The sequence below is a fragment of the Amphiprion ocellaris genome, chromosome 6 (assembly GCF_022539595.1).
Source record: "Amphiprion ocellaris isolate individual 3 ecotype Okinawa chromosome 6, ASM2253959v1, whole genome shotgun sequence".
Classification (NCBI taxonomy): Eukaryota; Metazoa; Chordata; class Actinopteri; family Pomacentridae; genus Amphiprion; species Amphiprion ocellaris.
In genome coordinates, this window is record NC_072771.1 from 35,780,242 (window position 1) to 35,803,692 (window position 23,451).

At 41.8% G+C, this 23,451-nt stretch overlaps 1 protein-coding gene across 2 annotated transcripts in view; it reads right to left on the minus strand.

Annotated features, from left to right (window-relative positions):
- The window catches only part of znrf3 (zinc and ring finger 3), a 75,262-nt gene that overhangs the window by 14,365 nt on the left and 37,446 nt on the right, over positions 1-23,451 (minus strand). For both annotated transcript variants that reach the window (XM_023290270.3, XM_023290268.3), the window contains exon 2: positions 22,001-22,123. In XM_023290270.3, coding sequence (XP_023146038.2) covers positions 22,001-22,123 — 123 coding nt within the window. The remainder of the gene's footprint in view (positions 1-22,000; positions 22,124-23,451) is intronic.

The following is a 23,451-nucleotide window of genomic DNA, read 5'->3' on the forward strand; positions in this document are numbered from 1 at the left end:
ATTGCAGTGAAAATGAGCCCACAGTGAGTAAAAATGTGGCAGGAGCTAAAATTGCATGGCAGTTCAGAAGTTAAAGTGCCTGTTTAGAATGAAAAAGTCAAAAACCTGAAGCTATTGAATTTGCAATAATATAAAACAGCAAACGCCTGTAACATTTACTTTCAAAGATGCTTTTATCTGAATTGTTAGAAGTTACTTTTCTACCACTACTACTCTTTACCAAAGCAACTTGCTAAGTGCATATTTAACTCAGCAGCACCTTAAGAGTCCTCTAATCACACGAGCAGGTCAACACATACTACTTTCCTGCTGTTTCTTGCAGCTTTAAACCTCATATCAAAGTACTGATTTCCTGAAAGTCTTCTATATATTGAATGAAGTGGCATCCAGCTGTGTCATTGCTTTAAATTTCCTTTTCTTCACGGCACTTGCATCATTTCCCCACCGCCCTGCATGTTTTATGAGTCTTTAGCAAGCAGTTAATGATTAAAATATCGCTGTCTAAGAACTAGCAGGTGTCGCAAAAGCGCAGGGAGAGAAAAAAAAATAGCACAAACCAACATTTTCGCTCAATATACATGGCAGGCTTCGATGGTTTGAAGCGGTCTGCTATGCAAGAAAGAGAAGTGGAGGTATTTGCATTCTGGAGAATCAATAACAGAGTCAATAATGACGCTAAATATAGCAGGGATTTGATTTTCAGTGGCAGCGTGGGTCTCCTTGACTGCAGGTAGCTTTGCTGGGACGACTGCTGCATGGACAAGTCAGAGCAGGAGGGAAATAAATCGAACAAAAGGCCTTTGATATAGCGGGTCACATACGTATCACACTCCATGAATTGAACTCTGAGTGTAAATCAGATTCAGGAAAATGTAAACACGTCATAACTGTGAAGTTTATAAGCTATGTCTGCGTTAGATTTCCCTTTGGTTTAATCCACAGATAACATGTTTATGACTCTGGCTTTCATAGCTCATTAAAGACTAATTAACCCTGCAAACTGATTCGATCTTTGCCAGCAGTGACTGAAAGCCTTATCAAACGCAGGAACATTAAAAACACGCTATAAATACAAGCTCTTCCAGCTTTCTCTCTCCTTTACATAAACTAACACTGCACTTTCCCCCCCCTCCACTTTTGTACTTGGAAAGTTCAAAAGCAAGCGGAGCGAAATCTCAGCTCTGCTTTTCCCTCTCACCCAGTTTTCCCTCTCAGCTCCACACTGCCAGGCACCAGCCCACATTTAATTCAGCACAAGTCTGCTCCTTTGATGTTAGCTCTCCCAGTTAATAATTAATAGCTCTTGGTAAGACGCTTTGAGAAGAAAGAGATCTCTCTCCTGAAGAATCTCCACTCGGGCAGGCCTGCGCTACAGTGCAGGGACTTGCCTGATGACAACAAAAATGCACCCACAGGCAAACTGGCTCTCTTAAAAAAACATGACATCTCCTTTTCCAACCCCTATATAAAGCTACAACCTCGGACACCAAAAAGGAAGGATAAACACCGCAGAGAAACTAAACACTTCAGCGAGGAACACTGTTTACTTCACTGACTATAGAATTTCAAGTGGCTGGGCTGCTGTGTGAGGAGATATTGTGAAAAGAGATTCAAGACAGCATTCAGTCCTTGGTGGCAAACTTTCTTTAAAGGACAAATAACGCGCTAGAAACGTAAGCTATCATTCATGCAGGTTTCACCCAGGTCTAGCAATGGAGCTCAGCTGGTGTAAAGATGACATTTTGAGTTTCTTGAGATGATTTCAGGACTCCAATATTTCAAAAATTATTAAGATTCTCATTGTTCTGCCTTTGGAGTGCAAAGAAGCAAGAAACAGTTTAGAATATTGCAGCTTCGTACAAATGGAACCATAAATACAAAGGAACAGTCTTCAAGAAACAGAGGAAGAAAATAGCAATACTTTTTTTTATTTTACAGTATTTTATGCACATTTCTATTCTTATGTCACATTTTACAAGGAAATATTGTATTTTTTACTTTCAATCACATTTCCTTGACAGTTGTTGTTACTGGTTACTGTACAGATTAACCCTCTGAACTCCAGCGTCATATTTTTCCTCACTGTGTGGCTCATTTTTCACTGCCACATAAAGTCCTATCATCTCTATGGAAACAGCACAGCCATGAATAGAAGTAGAGAAAACTCAGAAATGTATTCTGTGCAATGGGAAATGGTTATAATGGCATGAATAACTAAAAACATAGAATTTACCATACTATATATTACTATAAAAACAATGGATGAACTAATACTCTACATACGATAGATATTTTACTACTTATATTTTTAATTTGTGTCTGTACTTGTCTCCTATATTCTCTCTAAACGCTGCCTGAAGTTCAGCTGAAAAGTCCCTGAATTTTTGCCACATGACTGTTGGTCACAGTGGAGTCACTAATGGCTTCACGGTTGCACCGATAAACACAGAATTTTTCTTTTTTTACAGAATGTATTTGTGGCAAACAGGTTTTTTTTGGGTGAATTTTTAAAATGATACAAGCACAGTAGAAGGGTTTGGTGAAATGTCACGATTTTAAGCTTGGAGTTTGCTTAGTTTCTGGCACATCACAGATGAATAACTGAAGAAAGTTCAAAATCCAAGAACTTTTTCTGTTTTTACTGTTCCTGGCTCCAATATATGATGTATTTTTGGTGACGTTTTTAAGACAACATGCCTTTCAAACTCACTATTGAGTTTTGGGTACCAGAGAATCAAGAAAAAAGTTACGACAGGCACATAAAATACAGCATTTATAATTCAAACCCTTCTGGATTGGGACCTCTTGACCGCTTTCAGACAGAACGTGACATCAACTTGTCGATGCACCAAGCAAAGAACGTGTTGTTTGTTGCAAAAGAATAAAAGTTTGCACACCTGAAGCATTCATCCCGGCATGGCAGCCAAGATGAAGGAAAAGTTTGTGTTTCTAATGAGACCTTGAAGGAAAACTCCATCTTGGAAAGAGGTTTCCATCCAAGTATGCACATCAGGTGTATTAAACAGTCAGGTAGCTTGTTGTAGGAAGGCAGAATGTGTTTATAGAGCTTAGAGTAGTTGTGTGTTTCCTCTCAGTAGCTCTACAGAACTATTTAAGTTTCTTATTTGAGGTGACGCTGCTTTTATCAGCATAGGACTACCACAAAATAATGATCTCCTCTGCAATAATTCTAATGTCTCTGGAATGTTTTACCTGCTCCGTTCCTTAGATTACAGCCAATCTAGTTCCTTTTATTAGTTGAAATATGATGAAATGGTATCAATGCATAACAATAACTTGATTTCATTCATATGGGTTATATTTCAAAGATGACAGCCCATAGAATTCTGTATTTGCTTTTAGAACAAGCAGCGCAACAGTCTTCGGCAGACGTTCACTCGAGGTTGGTTGTAGACAATGCTACAGAGGAAGAGCAGCAACAGACAAAGGTTTTCCTTAACGCAACAGCTGCTAGCATGGACAACAAACTATGCAACATCTGCAGCCTAATTTACTGTAATAACTGGTGGCCAGGACTGATGTTGCTGTTGGTCACGTGATATGAGTATGACAAATAAGGGAACAAATGTAATCACAGTAAAGTCCAATATTCCTCACTAAAACTCAACTTTGAGATTTTTAAAGCAAAACAGGGTCAGCAGCATCCAAAAGTCTCCGTTTCAGGGGTCCTGAACTTATACAAGGTTTAAATATAGCTGAAATTATACATATTAGAATAGAAACATATTAATATTAGAAACAAAATATGACCAACTGGGGTTATTTTAAGGCAAAAGTACTGTAACTTGTGATTTTTTCAAATATTTTGCTCAATTCTCTTCTGTATTTTAAGTAGATTTTTAACCCTTTGATGCACAACATGGGTCAAAAGTGACAAATTCAATAGAAAATGGGTATCTCCTGACCCACACTGCACAACAAAGGGTTAAATAAAGGATGCTTCACCTGCAGTGGAGTGCATTTACACTATATAATGGATGTGAGTACTTCTGAGGAATCACTGATCCCCATCTTTAGCGCTTGATTAGTCAAATTTCTAACATTATCAGCCATTAGGGTGCAAAGAAGGACTTGTAACGCTAAATTAAGGGGCAAAACTCTGAGAAAAAGTGAAAAAATCTAAAATAAACAGGAGCCAAGCGGGACAAGCGAGCAATCAAGAAGCGTCTCCCCACCTGCCTTGAAATCCAACATAAAAGTTAAGATTTTTCCTAAAGCTGAAACATGATCTCTGTGTGTGCTTGATCAGTCATCCATGCTGAAAAAAATCAGCTCAACTCTCAGCCTGATCTGCATGCCAGCGGGGTGGTGGCGGTGTACAGGTATTTCACAGTACTGCTGGCTAAACAAACTTCCCGCTGGCTTGGAGGCATTAGAATTAGGGTACAATCTTCCACGAGTGAACAAGAAACCGCAGCAGAAAGTACTGAGCAGCTCCGTCTAGACGCAGAGGAAAATGAAAGCTATGTTTAGCATCCCTAAGTAAGCCTGCCAGCTTGTAAGATCTGAGGGAGAGAAATTTTCACTCGTCTGGAAGGAGACTTTTCTCAGCATCGTTCACGTTCACGGAGGATGTTAATCGCGTTAGAAATATGCATGTAGAAGCTGTACATGCACCTGGACACACCTGTGACCAACTCTTTCTTTCTTGTCTGCGTTCTTCTCCGCTGCTTCCCTCCTTTTTTTTCTCTCCTCCTCCTCTTCATGCTTTCCTTTCCCTCTCTCTCTCTGCACTGCTATAATTAAGGCAATTAAGTCTTCAGAAGACTCTCCACTGCTATTATGCTGTAATTTCATGTTGCCTCCTGGCTTTACGGTTTATTAAAAGATAAAGGCATACTTTTCTCCCATGGATTTTCTTATATGTGGTCACCCTCTTCTTTTTTTTTCTTCCTCCCTCTCCCTTCCTCTCTCCCTTTCAGAGCAGGCATGTGAGCCAAGACATTATTTACATTCAACTAAAATAAAATTCTCAACGTGGCCATGCTTCATCTGATTGGAAGTCCTTTTTGCAGCCCCGCAGAGGGAAATTAAAACTAATGTCTGAAGCGTCTCCGTGTGATTTAGTCTGCTGTACATACTGTACTTTTGCACGTGAAGTCATCTGTGTCATCCGTGGCATTTTCATTACGACGGAGGTTTAGTCATTTTCCCTGTTGGCATTACTCACCATCTCCCTCATCTCCTACCGTTTGATTTTAACACTTCACTGACAAACTGTTTATCTGTCATAACATGTTTTTCTGTTTACGGATACTTGACATAATTGTATTGGCTGTGCGTCATTTAATCAACGGGTTTGACACTCTGGTCATGCTGGATCTGCTCGCTGTTGTGTCACGACGGCAGTAATACTAAGATTTTCCTGTTCTCACAGACACACAAATGCTATTCTATGCTATTATCTAACGTGAACTGGCATAACCTTGTCAAGCTTCACCCTGCCAATAATTTCCTTTCATGAATCTTTCTTCCACTTACACGTGACTCATGACTCATTTCACCTCCTAAATTGCAAATTAAGAAGAGGTTTTAAAAAAAGAAAGAAAACACTCTCTGGTGTCCGTGTGTTCCTTGCATGCAATTTTAAACAAGTCTTTGTTCAGCTTCTTCTTCCAACCTTCCTCAAACTTTTGTACTCTTCCCGTATTCCTGTTTAATATTAATGCTGTTGGGCCCCCGGCGTTTTACAGCCGTCCCAGGAGCAGTCTGAAGCACCATTTCTCAGACCACATAAAAAATGTTTACGAAGCACATAAAAGTCCACTTGTGTGTCGCGCTGATGGCGGCGGTGGTGGGACGACATCGGCCGGCAAGCCTCCTCGAGCCCCTCTCTATTCGAGCGCCTTCATGTAAACTGACAGTTTACCCAAAGTAAACACACTGGGGAAAGAATCACTTGAAGCACTCAGTGAGCTCAGTGACTTCCATTAATATCAAACGCGCACATACAAGGTCCAGTCAGGAAGAGAACGCCGACCTGATTCCCCTGCGACTCCAAGTAAGGACGCTGGATCTAAGGTTAGTTTGAGTCATAAAACGGGTTAAATGAGGTTAGCATCCCAACTTCAAGTTCCCATATTGTGTATTGAGAATTTCAGCTCTAAATGTTGCACAGACTGTTTTCAAAATGGGCTTTTTGCATTAACTTTGTTCAATAAGCGAGGCGCTGGAAGGAGGAGGAGCCAACTGGGGGCGGTTTTTATCCTGCTGTGACATCACAAAGGGTTGCAAAACTGATTGGCTCTTACATATTTTCTGATATGTGGAGAAAGGAAAGAAACAAGGGGATGGTCTGCTCTCTTATATTTTGTGGGTGTCTTGACAAACTGGCAACATGTAATTAAAACTTGATTTTGTATAATATGGCCAAAAGTTCATCAAATTTGACCACTAGTGGGCATGAAGACATCCAAACGTTTAAACATTTAAAGCAACTCATCTTTGACAACTGTCCTTGCAACCTGCTGTGAGTGGAAATAGTGCATAAAATAAGCTCTGCAGGCCTAAAAATTAAGCCTGTTGTGAAGCAGCCAGTGCATATGTGTGCACATGAACGTTCAGAAGTTATGGCCAAAAACAGGGCAGGTTATCAATCTTGAAATCTGCCAGGAACCATACATTTGCATCAAATTAATGGTGAGATTTAAAACTTTGTTCATGCTTTCCTTAACCAGATAGCTCCTGATTTAAAAACTACTTTAGACACTTTTACTTTGGCAAGTTTCTGGTGTGGCTGCTTGGCTTTAACAATATTTGACACTTTTTAAAGATGTTTTATAGCTCAAATTTTCTCAAACCGAAGCACTGAGAAAGCTTACCTTGGCTATCAGAGCTCATTTATTATAGTGGTAACAGTGTCAATAAAGTGCAAAGTTGGTGGTGTGTTCACAGAGCGTCTCAATATGGAAAAAAAGGGGGATTTGTCTGGTTTGTCCAGGAAGACGGAGGGAGAGATGGAGAGATTTGGGGCAGATGTAATGATCAGACAAAGACAAGGCCAACCACAGGTACACTGATCTTTTACCCTCCCTCTGTGCCGTACATCATGTACATTACCAGGCAGCATGCACACACACAATGATACGATAAATAATGACTATCTGTCCCTGTGACACCAACCCTGAGGGATAATCAGTTCCCATGGTTGACGATGCTTCTCTGCACCGGTTTAAATCCCCAAACGTAAGACGGAGTTGTGCAACAAACAGAAAATGACGGGGAGCCTGCAGGTTTATCCACTTTGAATCCATTTCCTTGAGAGGGGGATGTGTTTCACCTAGAGGCCATCCTCTGGAGTGGTGTGAAAAGCCTCTTTTTAAGGTGGTAATGTCAGCTGTGGAAAAAAACCAGAGCTCTCTAGGGGACAAAAAAACAACACTTCACAGAAGGAGCCTGAGGCTTTTCGCCAACGATGCTTCTACCATCATTGGGTGAAGTCAGCGTGTCTTTATAGCTAAAAACGCTCCGTCTCCGCATGCATTTCTGACAAATCCACCTTTCTTTGTCGTCCTTCCCTGATCGTTCTTTTCCTCTTCTTCACTCCTCCCTAAATCATTTCTGTATCTGCCTCAGCGCACAATGTGGGGTGGCCATTCACCCACCATTGCATAACCAGAATTATACAAGTGAACTGTGCTATCAGAATGTGTGTGTGTGTGTGTGTGTGTGTGTGTGAGGGGGCACCTCAGAGGAGGCCTGCCAGTGGAAGTTGGCAAGAAGCCGACCCCATTAAAGAGTCCAGGGAGAAAAAAGTGTACTGGGCAGTGCTCTCTGTCCATCAACATAAGACTCATACACACTTTTTATCTACAATACCAAGTCCTGCCTTACTCTCACCGCGTCCACAAACTCTTGCAAAAACACTACTGTAACTGAAATTATAAAGCAATGTTTGCAGCATGTTTGCATGGAAGGCTGCGTGTCAAACCTGGCTTCTTTTTTGGGAGTTCTGTCTGAAATGCTTCCTTCTTGGCACAAGAAAATGTTCAAAAAATACTATAAAATTCCTGATCATGTTTTTTATTATTATTTGATTTGAGAGCTCCAACTTAATTACATTTTTAGAGCTTTTAGACTGTATTTAGTCCTTTGCAAGACACAAGCATCTCAGAAATTTGACTTCTTTTCTTAAACAATAGCAGGAATAAGGCATCTACACTCCTAAAAAATATATATGAAGTATAGCCACCATGCATGTGGTCAAGAGCCCTGCTAATTATTACATCTGTGCAAAAACACCAAATTATCTACTATATTTATCACACAAAATGCTCAGTTGCAAATCAGATGATAGGATGCAACCAAAAAACTTCACTCCCTAGAAGCAAAGTGCTTTTAAAAATAGTGATATGATAAGTATAATAAAGCCGCCGTTGTTGTAGTGTGTGGGTGCAGTGTTCCTGTTTTGCCTTTGTGCCAAAGAACCTCACACAATACTGGAATGTGCATGAACTACGAGTACTGCGGCACGCTTTACATCAAAAACAGAATTGCAAAATTTGTTGTTATCTCGTGAAGATACAGAGAACAGAGTGAAAAAGTAGAGTTTTTGGTATGAAGAAATATGATTATTTGCAGGTTGTTTGAGTGGAAACACGGAGATGTGGGAGCAGAACAGTAAAAAGGTTTAAATTTACACGGATTCTGTGAGCTCTAAATTGTGTTTAACCAACAGTGTATGTCTTAAACGCGCCATTATCAGAAATAAATGAGAAGTCACAGTTATTTATATAGCACATTTAAAACAACAGATGCTGAACAAAAGTGTGTTCCAGTATAGAAATAAGATTAACACATTTGAGCCTATTTATATCACACAGCAACACAATCTCCCGCTGCTGGAGGATGGTAAATAGCATGAATATGCACTGCATGCAAAGCTCCTGCACAATATACACTGCATTTTAGTTTCACAATCTCTTCATTCCTCGTTGTTTGGCTATTTTTTTCTTCTATTTTAAAGGATTTTCCTACTATCAGATCCATTCGTTATGCGCAGTCACTTTGCATTTCACTGCCTATTCTGTATGAGCGTGAGACAAAAACTGTGGAATCTTGATGAACATTATACAACATGTTTTGGGAGAAATCCTTCATCGGTTCTATAAAAAAAAAAGATAATGAAGCATCTGATCACTTGTCATCATGTGGGCAAGAAGAAGAATTCCTGAGGAAACACTGTGGCTTCCATGGAATAACAGACCGTTTTAGATCTTTCATCGAGTTGAGTTTGGTCTTCACTTTCCTTCTGTTTTTTGGTGGGAAAACAAGGCAGCAGCAGGATACAGTTTTCCTTACATGAACTATGAGGATGGGATAAATAAATGATGGGTGAAGCTCAATCACCTGACTCCACTTCTCGTGGAAAACGGAGCACATTATCTCCCTCTCTAAATATACACGTTTGTGTTGCTTGATGCGCACCACAGGCAGCATTTCCTGCCTCCCCCTCCATGGTTTGATGTCTTGTGGCGTCGGACTCGCGCACATGTACACAAACAGATGCAAATGCACTGACTCAGACCGCCGCTAATCAAGAAGCCTTTCTAGTCTCCTCTCCTGCTGCTGCCCACTGCTCTGCCCTGCCGAGACCAAACACTGGAGGCCGGAGGAATGGACAACCGCTAATTAAATTTCCTCCACTTTTCCTCTCTGTCCCTCCCATGTTGTTTTCTTACCGGTTTTGGTCTCTGGCCCTTTGTGATTCACAGGAAAATAAACAAGGTTTCCGGCTAAAGGGACAAAAATACTACTATTTAAGTGCTTTCTCTCCACCTAGTGTCTAAACAGGACAAGCTTGGATGGAAATGGCAAAAGTCTTGGTAAAAACACCAGTTTTTATGATGCACAATACAGATTTTATTGTTTATATCATCTGTAGTGATTAGGTGTACCGTCAGTCAAAAAGCATTTCATGTTTTCTGAGAATAACAGCGCAGTAACACTTAATGCATGCGTGTCTGATTTTCTGATATCTGAATTACACAATAATTTGTGCAAAAAGTAATGGTTAGAGAAAAAAAATTCACAAAATTCTTATACTCGACTTTTTCCTTCTTATCTTGGAGAGGAATGCCTGAAGGTAGAAGAAACTTTTCCCGGTGCTGAAAATTCTGCATTACCATATTTTTCACACGATGAGAGCTGTCAGGTGAAGGCAGGGAAGACAATAAAGCTTGCAGCAGGTAAAGACAAGTGAAACACTAGACTTACGCTCGGCTGTTGCAAAGTCTCCTGGCACTCGATAGATAAGTGTTTTTATTTGACTTTCAACGATACTGACATCTCTGCCAACAGACTTGGATATTAAAACAGTAGGTCAGACAGGTCTAAGTAACAGGCCGCCTGTATGCTTTTTAACCCGCTCAACCCCAAACAATTTATTGAAGTTCTTTGCTCCTGTCAGGTTTTTACCCACTGTGGGCTCATTTTTCACTGAAATATAAAGTCTCAAAGAACTCAAAAATACCTTTTGTGCAATCTGCCACAGTTATAATGTCATAAATCATAAAAGATACGAAAAAAGCAAAAACAAAAGTTGAATTGCTTTGATTACTTAAGATTTAACATGTATTTTACTGGAAAGAAAAAAGGTGACTCAACATGTAGATATTTTACTTCCTACGTTTTTAATTAAATTCTATATTCCATACACTGCCTGTAGTTCATCTGAGAAAATTTCTGTCAGTAATAGCTTCGTGACTGCACCCAGCATCATTACATTTCTTGTTTTTGATAGAATCTGATAGCAGTAAACAAGGTATTTTGACGTACAAAGCTTTTTAAGCGAGTTTGCTGATAGATGAGTTAGTCACAAATGGGTATTTCAAGGGCTGTTAGAAATCCAGCAATTCTGTTTTTACACTTTCTGCTTCTAAAAAATATATCATTTTGGGAATTTCTTCAAAAGACAACATGTCTTTCAAATCCACCAATGAGTTTTGGTGGTTCAGAGGCTTAAAAATGTTTTCAACTCCTTAAACGTACCAATAATTTGTCTAAATGAAGAACAACTTAGTTAATTTAACAGTGTTAATTTAGGCAGGGTCATTATATCAGAGAAGTTTTAAAGAGAATTGCTAAACTACTGCAGCTGCCTGATCTAGTTGTAAATCCAGTTTTATTATTATAGTATCTCGACTTTATTCTCTACCATGGCAGAGCTTGTTAAATAAGCAACGTGCATAAAATGAAAGCTACACTTCAGGTCGCAGTTGTGCATGTATAGTCGAACCGAAACAAGCCGTTACCTGTGCTGGCAGCTTTAATGTTAGATATAAATAGAAGCACATCTGTACCCTTAAATGAGACTGGACTGAATGACACAGCCACAAACTCTTGCTCAGTCAACAGTCTTTTTCAGCAAAAAACAAAGAACAAATAGCGTGTTCCACCTCCTGGGCGAACTACTAACCACAAGGCTCCGACATACAGGTGCACCTGCCACACCGAGAGGCCGAATCAGTTCTTACTGCAGTGTTTGTGGTTCCATTTACCCCGATTGCCACATTGTGAGCGTGAACTTTAATCCAAATGTGCAGCGATTTCAGTGGAGCTGAGGCATCTCGCTAAACTGCCACTTCTCCCCTTCCCTTAATTCGTCTGCAGTCATAAGGTTTTTCTCTAATCTCTCTCTGCCTTGAAGCTGCTTTAGGAGACCATGTCCCTGCTTGCTTGAAAGAGAAGTTGCTGTTGTTGCTTCTCTCTTGTAATACACTATCCTGCTGCTGGTGGAGGGGTGTTGCCTGCCGTCTTCTTTCCCTGGGCAAACAGCAGAGCAGGTCAGGACTCGGCCCTATAACCCCTATTTTGCCTTCTTTTTTCTTTTTTTCCCCCCCTTTGTCTCCTGCTGTGCAACCTTCCTCAGAGTGGGACAGCAGAGGAGACTGCCATAACCTTTGCTTGTTTATTCTGTGTCATCAGAGAAACATGTAAAACAAAGTGCTTAAGAAAAAGTAGCTTCTTTGTGAGGACTGTCAGACTGTCACTCCTCATTGTCAAGTCTTAACAAAACAACAGATCAAGATCAAAATCGCAGCAGCAGAGACGTCTTTCTCTTGATTTCAAGCATCAAGCCTTTCGTCTGCGTTGCTGATAGCTTGGTAAGACACTGATGTGATATGTTAGCCTCGAGCAGAATCGAGGAGTGGGCTACAAAGGTCTGGTACGCTCACGTCACGCCCACAGAATCATTTTCACTTTCAAACTTCATCTTCAACCCCAGTCATCAATTGCCTCAAGTGACACCGCTCAAGGCAATGGATAAGACTTCCGATGGCTGTTGTCACATATGCAGAAGTACTTTACCACCAAATCGCTTTTATGTAAACTAGGACAGCGCTTGCAAACTTTAAAGTCCCTATTTGGTTGTTGATTAAACCCCAAGTTACATATTTAGAAGTTTTTCCTGTGAAAATAATCCCTTTTTGCTTAAAAATGGCTTAAATCCAACTCTATACTCCTGCTTCTTCTGTAAAGTGAAGATTGATGAAGTTCTTGCTGGTAGCTCGAGCACACCAGCTCACCCATTTACTATAAAACTACTGTACACTCCACAATGGCAAGGTGGAATATTAGAGTAATTCAGTTATTCGTGTTAAAAACGATTCTGAATGATGATACGGAACGCTCCACCCTGTAAGTCGATAGGATTGGCTCCTTGGATTTGTTATGTAGAAAACCCAGGAAGTCTGAATCCGTGTTTTTTAAGACTCAAGGTGGAAATGCTCCGCCACGACGTTGACTGCTTTTTTCCACTTTATGATAAGTCTTCTAGCATATAAAAACACTATATGGACATGTTAACAAGGTAGCAAACTTTATTTGCACTGGAAAGCGTCTTTAAAATGCAAACTTAGGACAGCACAAGATGGCTGACAGCATAAAATAGCAGAAAAAACATGCCTTATTTAGATTTTGTATTTAGGGATTCAAAATTGTCGATCCAAGTCCATCCCTTCACCAAACAGTGATAGTCTTTTCTGTCCCTATAAAGATAACATCAAATTAGGAGTCGTCTGTGGCTGAAAAAAGGGCGTAGCCAAAGTAAAGGCAGCCGGATGGTGCAACATTCAGGTGTGTTTACTTCATTCAGCTATGACTCCAATATGTAACACCTCTTTATTGTCTCATCAGGCAGTATCAGATCATAGATAGGGCTACCAAAGTAATATCCTTAAGGAAAGTTTTGAAGTACCGCACCTCTGCTGCTTATATCCAGATACTTTGCCAGATTAGGAAACGTCTTTGTAAGTAACATCTAACCACCATCCAGATGTCTCATCTAAATTTTATTGTTATATTAAAGTCCAATAAACAACTTTAATGTCTTTGCCAGTGTCTGCCAGGTGCCTTCCCATTCTTCATCCCCTCCCTATCTCCATGTTTCTCTTCTTCCATTACCTCACTGTCTCAGGGCATGGCCAGCTCCAGTATCACCCCTCACACACCCACACTCACACTCAAGCACACATCATTTCTTCTCCATCTCCTTTGCACTGGACCCAACCTTGCCTCTGCTGGCAGAGCTTGAAAGAAAAGTCCGAACCACAAGAGCAGGATGCCATTTTCACCCCCACTAACCCTCCAGTCGAGGAATCGTATCATGTATAGTGGGGAGAGGCATCAGATTAGCTGTGTGGGACCAGGGGGGGCTTCAGTTTCCAGCTTCCGTGCCAGGACGTGGGCCTTACAGACAACAACATGGCCCTGACATAGGCAGCGAGGTGCAGGACACCGGGATTCTCACGCACACAAGCGCATTCCCATTCAAAGCAGGCGGCTTAGACGGAGATGAAGAGAGAAAAGACAGGGCTTTGGTTGACGTGGGTGGATGTCTGGTCCTATCTTTTCGAAGATTTACTTTTTCCACGGCTCATCTTTTGATCCTGTCTTTTTTGGATGCTGTTTGACAGAGAGGGGGAGCTTTAGCTGTGGCTGGTTTCTGACTTTAAAAAAAACAAAACACTGTGATTGAGATCAAAAATCAATTCGAAAGGTGGAGGGAGAATAAAGAGAAATGACTCCTCGGTGCTGCTAAATACACTTTCTTCTCTTTCCTGTCATTTCCCCTTCTCCTTCTTCCTCCCCTCTCTTTCCCTCCATCTCTCTCTCTCATCTCAAGTCCCCAGGCCTCCTTTCTTCTCTCTTTAAATAGAGGCCTGAGCTGTGAAGTCTAATAATGGTCATTTGGCCTCCCATTGAAAGCTGGGTAATTCGGCCCAGGGACGGCTCACTTTGAGCCACATGACACAAGGAGCTTCCCAGTGACCATGGAAACCAGCGCAGTGGGATCCCGGGTGCCTCCAAGTGCCGTGAAACGTGGTGAAGCAGTGATTTAGGAGAGGAACTTCTTTTTAAAGGAGGGGGGGTGGGTTGGGGATGGAAGTAGGAAGGTGGGTTCAACACAGCCTGAGAGATGGAAGTAAGAGAGAGAGAGAGGCCCCTGCCTGGTCACAGTGGAAACCTCTGCCGACACCCCGCCAGGAAGAGCGGCCAAGATAATATCAGCAAGTTGAGGCATACACAAACATGAAAGGAGAGCCCAAGAGGCAGGCCCCTGAGTGCTCCGCGCTTCACAAGCTTTCTTCTCCCCCCTCTCCTTTCTTTTTTCTTTTCTCCCTGCTGCTCCTCCTCTCTTTTTCAGTTTCTCTTTCTATCCCTCCCCTCCATGCTGTGGTGTTTGAAAGTATTTGTGCAGTGTGTTTGGGGCAAGGGGCAGGTGGAGAGAAAGCTAAAGAGTTAGCTTGTGCACTTTGCCGCCATAAAGCGAGCAAAGAGTTCATTAGTTGAGTTTGTTTCAGTCATGCAAACATGATTTGACTCCACAAGCTAATACGGCACCATAGAAAGCTGCGAATTGATTCATTATTTAGAGATTCCTTGGATGCAATTTGAATCATGTGTCAAACCTGGGAAATTTTAAATGTATTTGAGATAAAAAAAAAAATGTGTGGAAAAGTTGCAAGTCTTTGATGTAAAAGCCTTTAATTAGACAAAAGGAACTTGAGATCTCACTCATATGGCAGAGTAAAGAAGTTTGTGAAGCTGCCACTGTTCACATGAAGCGATTTAAACAAAAAGAAATCCACTTTCGGTGTGCAGCACTCAGCTGAAGGGAAGTAAAGCCTATCATTTTCTGTTCGAGCACTGGGGAAAATTGTCTGATCAATATTCTGCATCTGTATGGCTCTCTGATATGAAAAGATTTCTTTATCAAACTTTGAGCAAGAAAAAACAAGCTTTATCTGTATCGAACAAAAGCCACTGTTGTAAATCGATAACTATTGTGGCTTCCCTGCAAATTAACTCTGGAGACTGCAGAGTGCACAACGGCTGCAATTTTCGTTCTTTCTTTCTCGTTGGCGCTCTTTTCACATTATGGGAGAAGGAAAAAGAAAAGTGGCGAGAAGAGAGACAGTGAGTCATGCGGCTGTTAGCATCACAACAAAAGCTCGTCTGCCAGCCTTCCAGGTATCCATGTTGATACACAGTAGATAAGCTACAGCAGGCACACTTACACACATTTACAAATGCACCCACTTATCAGACTAGATCCATGAAGATTATCATGCTGTATTAGAAGTGGTCTGCAGACGGGGCCAAATGCAGCCAGTTCAATCCAGCATTGAAGCTCCTATACAACAACCCTGCGGCATGACACCCTCCTGGCATTGCCGTGGCCTCGGCACGACCTCTAACACACACCTGAGTGTGTAGGACGGCTAACCTGGCCACAGGCTCTGAGCCAGTCGCCCGCAATATCACACTCATCTGTCTGTTGCCATTCTTTCTTTCTAATGCTGCTCTCTCTCTCCTCTTCAGACACACATCATCCTCGTGTACTTTCTATATCCCGGTCATTCCTCTCACACACACACTACACTACACTGCAGCCTCTCTGCAGCTCTGGCCCGAGATGCCAGACACAGTAAAAGTCCAAAAGCCACTTAGCACTAAGACGCAGCAGCTGTTTGCTCTGGCCTGCTGTCCTGCAGGGCCAACTTAAGGCCTTGCAGGACAGCAGGCCCGCTCACATTGTTCCATGGCAACTGCAGTTTTAGGATCATGTTTGTGTGTGTGTCAAAGACAGAGCTTCCCACACAGGATGCACTTTTATGGTTGTGTGCCTCTGGCAAAAACTTAAAAGCACCTAGCTTTATTTCTGGGAGGATATGTGAATAAAGATTCTGAAAGTTTTTCTTGTTGCTCTGGTTATTTTTAAGTGCTTTGTAGGAGCCGATCTCGGGCCAGTTGCGCTCCGCTGCCATGAAATGTTGTCTTTGGCTGGGGTTTAAGGTGGAACTGATCATGGTTCAGAGCCGAGCTGGTTGAGGGCAGCACCAGGCCACACACAACAAGCACATACCAGGGAGTTTTACATGCGATGCCAGCCAAGAGGCCTGCTTTACACAAGCTGCAGGGCTGTGTGGGAGTATAGGTCGCATTTTCTTACTTTTGTGCGTACAAAAAAAAAAAAGAAAAAAAGAAGTTGTACCATGCGAGACACCAGCCACCCACTTACCAAACCAGACACATTCGTTTTCGTCATCTTCTTGAGAAGCCAAACCCACAACCTCCTTCCTTCCCCTCTGTTCTCTAACTCCCACCCCTCTCCCTTCGTCCCCCAGCTCTCCCCTCCTCCCCTGGCCTTCCTCCCCCTGGTTGCCCGGGTTGGGGACTGATGTCATGAGAGCCCGGGCAGGATGAAAGGAAGAAAGCCAGCATGCTAAGGCCCCGTGTGGCCGCTGCGCTGACACCGCGGCGCTTGAAAGAAGAGATATCTTACTGGCACTGCGACAAAGACCCTGACCAGAGTGGGCCACCAATGAAAGCCAGTGGCATGATTTCATGTTCCAGAGGAGCTGCCAAATATCGCAGTGTATGTGCGTGAGGAGGCAGTGTGAAGAAGAAGGGAGGGAGGCCAATACTGAGAAAGTCAAGCAGCAGAGGAGGAAATGACAACTAAGAATATGTTATTGACTGCAATAAATAGTTCAGCTGGAGAGCGGATACATGTGTGCAGAGGTGTGAGCATGATTTACAACATTTACAAACACCTCTGAGAAAGCAAAGACCTGATAAGCTGCAGTTACAAGAGAAGCAACAGCCTGCAACTGCTGCCACTGGGACACGTCACTGTGTATAGGATGCTTAATTCAGACTTTTTTTTTTTTTTTTTTTTTTAACCAAGCCAGATAAAGTAAATCTCAAACTGAGTTAGCAGCAGTAGGAACCAACATGCTCTTGGTTTTCCTGCTATTGGGGGAGGGGTTACTGCTGTGGCACACTGAGGTCAGAGGTTTAACAGTCCTGGAGATCTCACAGGAACCAGACAGGAACTGCAGGAAAAAACTGTGTACATATATATGACACACCAGCACTTTAGTGAGGTTTGCACATGGACTTCAGAGGCTAGTATGGCCGACCTCTCTTCCTCGTCTTCCTCTGCTGCTAATACTTTAGATGTCAGAGGCCGCAATCCTTGAGTCACTTAGCTGGATAGCTGAGTACAAGCTAAAAACACAATGGCAAAAATGTCATGCACAGCTTCTTTAAAACTCGAACCAAAGAAGCTCTACGTCAAGTAAGAATATATCATAAATATCAAAAATAAACTATACAGTACCAAACATTAAGGCTTGTCTTAGCAAGTAGGAACTCAGCACAGCATGAATTACTATCTTCCCACTTTGGAGAGTGTAGCTCTCGGGAGATAAAAGTAATCAATTTTCTATCATAAAGGCTTCCTCAGTCATGTTTTGCTCTTAAAACGAACTGGAAGACCGGATGCATCAACCAATAATAACTAGGCACTTAAAGCAAAGTCAAGCCCCTTCTCCAAATTCAATCATTGGAATCATTTCTTCCTCTGTTGGGAGCAACAGAGAAAGAAATGCCCATCGCTGCATGCTGACCAGCTCCAAAGCACAGCTGGGGGCCTTGTGTTCCCAGACACTTTATATTTAGATGTGGATTAGAGTAAACAGCAGTTTTTTCACCAACAATTCTGTCTTGTGTTTTCACTGGGATTCTGTAATTGAATGGAATCTAAATTGACCAGACAAGACCCCAACACTGTTGGTGGCAAAGTGGCAGCAAAGTGGAGTGGGCTCTTGGGTTCAGTCAGGGGCCAGTCGGGTTGGGCGGGAGGGGGGCGGGGGCTGCCGAGCATGAGGCCAGACCAGGCGGGGTGAGTGACTAAGAGTGGGCATAGTATCCGGAATGGTGCTGGGCATGGTGGCCTGGCTGGCTGGCTGGCTGGCTGGAGTAAGCAGACTGGCAGGGGGTAAACACTGCACTGTCTGGCCTGGCAAAAGCGGCAGTGCCAACGCAAAGCACCCAGCTGTGCTCGCGCCCGGGTTGAGGGTTGCAAGATGCAATAATGGGTTTTCCCTCCTCTAATTATAGTCCTGGCTGAATAAACACACAGGAAACAGAGTGGTCTAGAGGTTGGGGAGGCTGGACGGAGGCCAAAAGGTCACAGGCCAAGGTTCCTGCCATCCTCACTACAGTGTCCCTTAGCAAAACATCAAATCCAGAACGTATAAAAATGGCCAGCTCATTAGCACTCTGCTTTGACTGGGTCCACTCAGCGGAAGGTGTGGGTTTCTCTTACTTGGGGTGTCCTCGTTGCTCACTTGGCTAAGGCACATGTCATGCACCCACAACATTCTGGACCTGACACTGGCCCTGTCAGAAACGGTTTCATCCGTCAATCTCATCTTACCTTTCCTGTCCCTCTTTTTAGCTCTTTGCAGACATGCACTCCTTTAGATTATTCTGACGGCATCTGAACATGTCGGCTCTTAGTTGAGTCTTTTTTAAGAGCTCCTTGAACCTTGATGTACCGTCTAATCTTGTACGTATGGCAAATTCTCTCTGTCACTGCTGTGACAATGTCTAAATGAAGGAACATTAACGTAAAAGGGACATATGTCTGAATGACAGGATGCTGTCACTTTGACAGACTGATAGAGCAGTAACTTAACGTAACGTATCCCAAAGCAGTAACCACCAGAAATGAAGCCAATGTGGGAAAAAAAACCCTGCAGTTTCTCAATGGTCCACTTGAGGCTGCCTCTGAAAGTGAGTCAGTCCCCATTGACCACCATGTTAAAATGCTCAGCTTTAGAGCAGAAATAAATAAGTTTACAACCTTGTACAAAAAACAGTTTTCTTCACTACAGTTTCTTTTTCTACTCACGTGAACTGTATGACAGTGAATTTTTATGCAACTTACCCACTTGAATTATATTAGGGATTAAAGTTATGCATAATTAAGGGTGTAGTTGCCCCGAGTCACAGGTGAATGCCATCATAGGACAGTCCATGCTTCAGCTATACTATATAGCCACTATATAGCTGGAGACAAGCAATAGCAGCCCCGAGCTGCTGATATGACCTTCAAACCCGTTGTCTGAGAAAAGTATGGGTGATGTCATGAAGGGTGCATATTCTATGTCCCATAAGGGCTTTCAGTTGTAGCATTAACTCTAATCTCATAGCAACAACTGCACAAAACTGATCTCAGTCTTCCTGTTGGAGCATCTTACTAAATACATGTGTTGCCATTAAACGCCTCAAACAGGATGATGCTCCATGTTGTTTATTTATGCAAGTAATCCACCAATTCAATTGCATTTCTATAACACTGCTTTAAAAAGACTAAAATGAATGCAACAGAACTAGAGACCTTGTTATTTTCTGTTCCACACATACCTACAAACTGAAACCACATCAGCTTCTACAAGAAAACTATTCATATGACAATTATAGCACTCGAAAGTAAATCTGGTCTGGAGTTATTAACTACTCCTCCAAGATGGACATGTCACCACAGTGATGACCTATTGGTGGACAAAAACACCAGCGGCAATAATAGATTTTTAATTACAGTCGGAGAGAAGTTTAAGTGCTGAAAATTATGTGAGTTTTCAGGTCTCACTGTAAGCACGCATCAGCAAGGTAGCAGCAACCATCACCACAGAAAGTGCACCATTAGCATGTCTATGGCACAAGGGCTCCTTAAATTATGAATGGATGCTCTCTTTCTGTCACTGGGAATGCACAGGATAAATGAGACTATAGCCAGGCCACCCCCCTCATCCTCCAGGGAATGTTGGTACATTCCATTAAGAGGAACACTTAATTAAAGCACGATAAAATACCACTCGGAGACTCCGGAGGGGTCTGGGCACTGGAGGGAGGGAGGATGGGGATAGAGGAGGGGTGGTGAGAGACAAGGCAGGGATTCAGTCCACCCTCATTCTCCCAGCAATAGGAAGGAAGAAGCAAAATAAAATTAAATCATCCTTCCATGAATTGTCTCTGCGACTACAAAAGATCAAAGATAAATTCTTAAAAGGGTTTAATTAAGTACAAGGAAAAGAACTGAGCTTGAGTGTGGCAGAGGGGGACGTCTACATACACAAAACACCGAGCTGCCGGCACATTTTTTTGTCGTCATTCACAGAGCCAAGAATCTCATACCCCAACCGTTAATGCACCTGATAGCATTATCGTCTGTTTTGATCTGTACCCTGGAGATTGTCAAAGATTGAGTTTACAGGCAAACAGTAATCCCATTATTATTCTTTTAGTCTATTCATGTCCCAAGAGGAGAACATTGGCTGTAGATTAAAATTAAAACTGAGGGTGTTCTGGACCTTGAAAACCGCTGAGTAAATTTACCACGAATATAATCAGAAAATTTCCTGACACACAATGAATTAAGTGGTACATCTAAAATAAGAACTCTCCCTCTGAATCTCAAAACCCATCAGAAGGTTTGAAAGGTATATCTTTAAAAAAAAAAACAACACAAAAATGTAAAAATCAACAAATTACACCATTTATCAGAGCCAGAAATGAAGAAATGTCAGATTTTTGATTCAGTTTCTCAATCCACTCTTCAAAAATCAACCAAATCTAAGCTTCAAATCTCGATACTTCCTTAAAAATCATTCTATTCTACATCTCAGAATTTTCAAAACTGTCAAAAATAAAAGGTCTGCACTAAGCTGATTCTGTAAAAAAACAAAAAAGTCTGTGTTCCTCGACACAACCAGAAAGCCTTGAGTGACCTAGCTGCCATGAAAAGTCACTTGACAAAAATTCAAGGACTTCTCAGCTGAATTGGGCTGAACTGCAGGCTGTGTTCACACAGAGCAGCTGGGAGATAGGTATGGAAACAAATTAAAAAATTTAGTAGGAAAATACCGACAGCATGTAGAGACACCCTGTTTTAACAGTGTTGATAACATTTTGATAACATCTGTGGCCACTTGGAAAAATGTAGTACATACTGATTCCATTTATTTTAACTCTGACGCACAATATGAGCCAAAAGTGACCCATATCTAATGGAAAATTGGTATCTCCTGACCCACGCTGCGCATCAAAGGGTTAATTGTTAGAAAACACAAAGTAATTCAACCTTTTTTTTAGTTTTAAATCATTTCTGGCATCATACTTGTTATACTGCACAAAAGACATGTTTGAGTTCTTTCTGCTTCTAGCCATGACTGTGTTGTTTCCACAGAGGTGCAGGACTTCATATTGCAGTAAAAAAAAAAAATCAATAGTAAGTAAAAATGCCCAGAAACTGCTTGGTGTTCAGAGGGTTACTCTCACAAATATGGTCTCCATTCACACAATTAATCAGAATAAGGTGTCAAAAGCCCGAACTGTAACATTTTAACATTGATTTCCATATTGCATGACTCAACAAAGCCACAGTGGCACCATGATACATGTCACTGAGTATGACAAGTACTGGTCTTGTCTTCTCGTAGAGAGTTTAAGCTGTTGCTCTATCTGTAGTGTATTTCCACAGCTATGCTACTACGTATATTAGCAAATATTCCAAAGAATACTTTATCAGTGGCTGATAAAATGACCTGTGCAAGGTATGTGGGCAAATGTAGCTAGTGATGCCCAGACACGACACAGAAAGCATAAACAGCCAGTTCCTTACCTTTCCCAGGACCGTGAGACATATGGGGTCCAGCTCTGGTTGCTCTAGCTTCACCACTCCGACCCAGCCATACTCGTACAGGTCCTCCTCATCATTATTATTACATAGTCCCAAAGGATGCATCTGGAAAGAGAAGACAAATAACAGATTAGTGTTTCAGTCAAAGGTAATGAGTTATTGGTAATCTCACAAGGTGATCATAGGCAATCTCTGCACTCAACTCCACCACCAATGGTGCATCAAAAAACTGGATTAAAGTTTTCTAAAAGGTATATCAAGCAAGTCTCAGAAGTCTTGAGCTCTTTGCTTCACACTTTCTCGTCAAGTTTGAAGGTCTTGGCATCCCTGGTTTATGGATTTGCTGTAGGCATGCAGTGAACTTCTCACTCAGAACTGCACCCATCTCTCTTGGATACCCCGCGACCCGTTTCTAGGGAATATGCCAATTTATAATCCACTTGTCACCTGTTTTCCATAAAGAATTATAAGAGCTTAAGATCATTAGATGTCTGAACTGTGAGCTGCAAAGTTGTGCAGGAACTAAACATACACCGTAGCATTCTACCTGACCTCTCAAGAAATAGCAGCAGATAAGCAAAACTGGGATTTATGTGCTTTCGTGGATCTGCTGATGAGGCGGATTTTGCTGAATTTCTACTTAGGGAAAAGTGTGTAAAGTCTACTTCCAGTCTTATTGCTGTAAAATGATGAATGTTGCTGCCATTTCTATCATGCTTGTGTATGCACACACAATGACAGGGTACATTTTATCGTCCCTTAAATTAGAAAGCACATGCTGATGTTTCAGACCAAAGCACACCAAAAACAGTCTATCAGACTACCTTCACATGTCCTCACTTTACACTTAAGGCCACTAAATTGGCCCAGCTCTCTGCCAAAATGCTCTGCAGAGCCAGCAGCTAGACAATGTCTTTAAGAAGATTAAAGGTAACAGAACAGCAGACATCACAAACAATGACTCACTCCCCAAGACCAACACAACAGAGGTGGCAGGCTGCTTAATTTCAAAATAACAAAGGCATTTATCTCAAAGCACTTGCCTACTTTTCTTGAGTTGTCTGGGCTGTGGGAAGAGTGTGAAGACTCTTGAGAGCAGTGAACAGTAAGACAGGTTGCCACATAGTGAGAAATCTTCAAAAAAACACAATCACAATTCCACAGTTTGACATCAACGGACTGCTAAGAATTTATCTAATTACCAATCTGGTGGATGCATTTGACTTCCCCAAGACGTATCTGTATTATAACCCGACCAATACTGGATTTTAAGGAGTAAGAAACTGATATATTGACAGGTATTATTTATATAGTATGTTAGACTTACATTGAAGAGGTAAAGTTAATTTAAAGCAATGTATTTCACAAACTTGATAGCAATTTACCAGGAAGATAAAGATCGACTCTGCACCAGTGACATACTTTGCTGCACG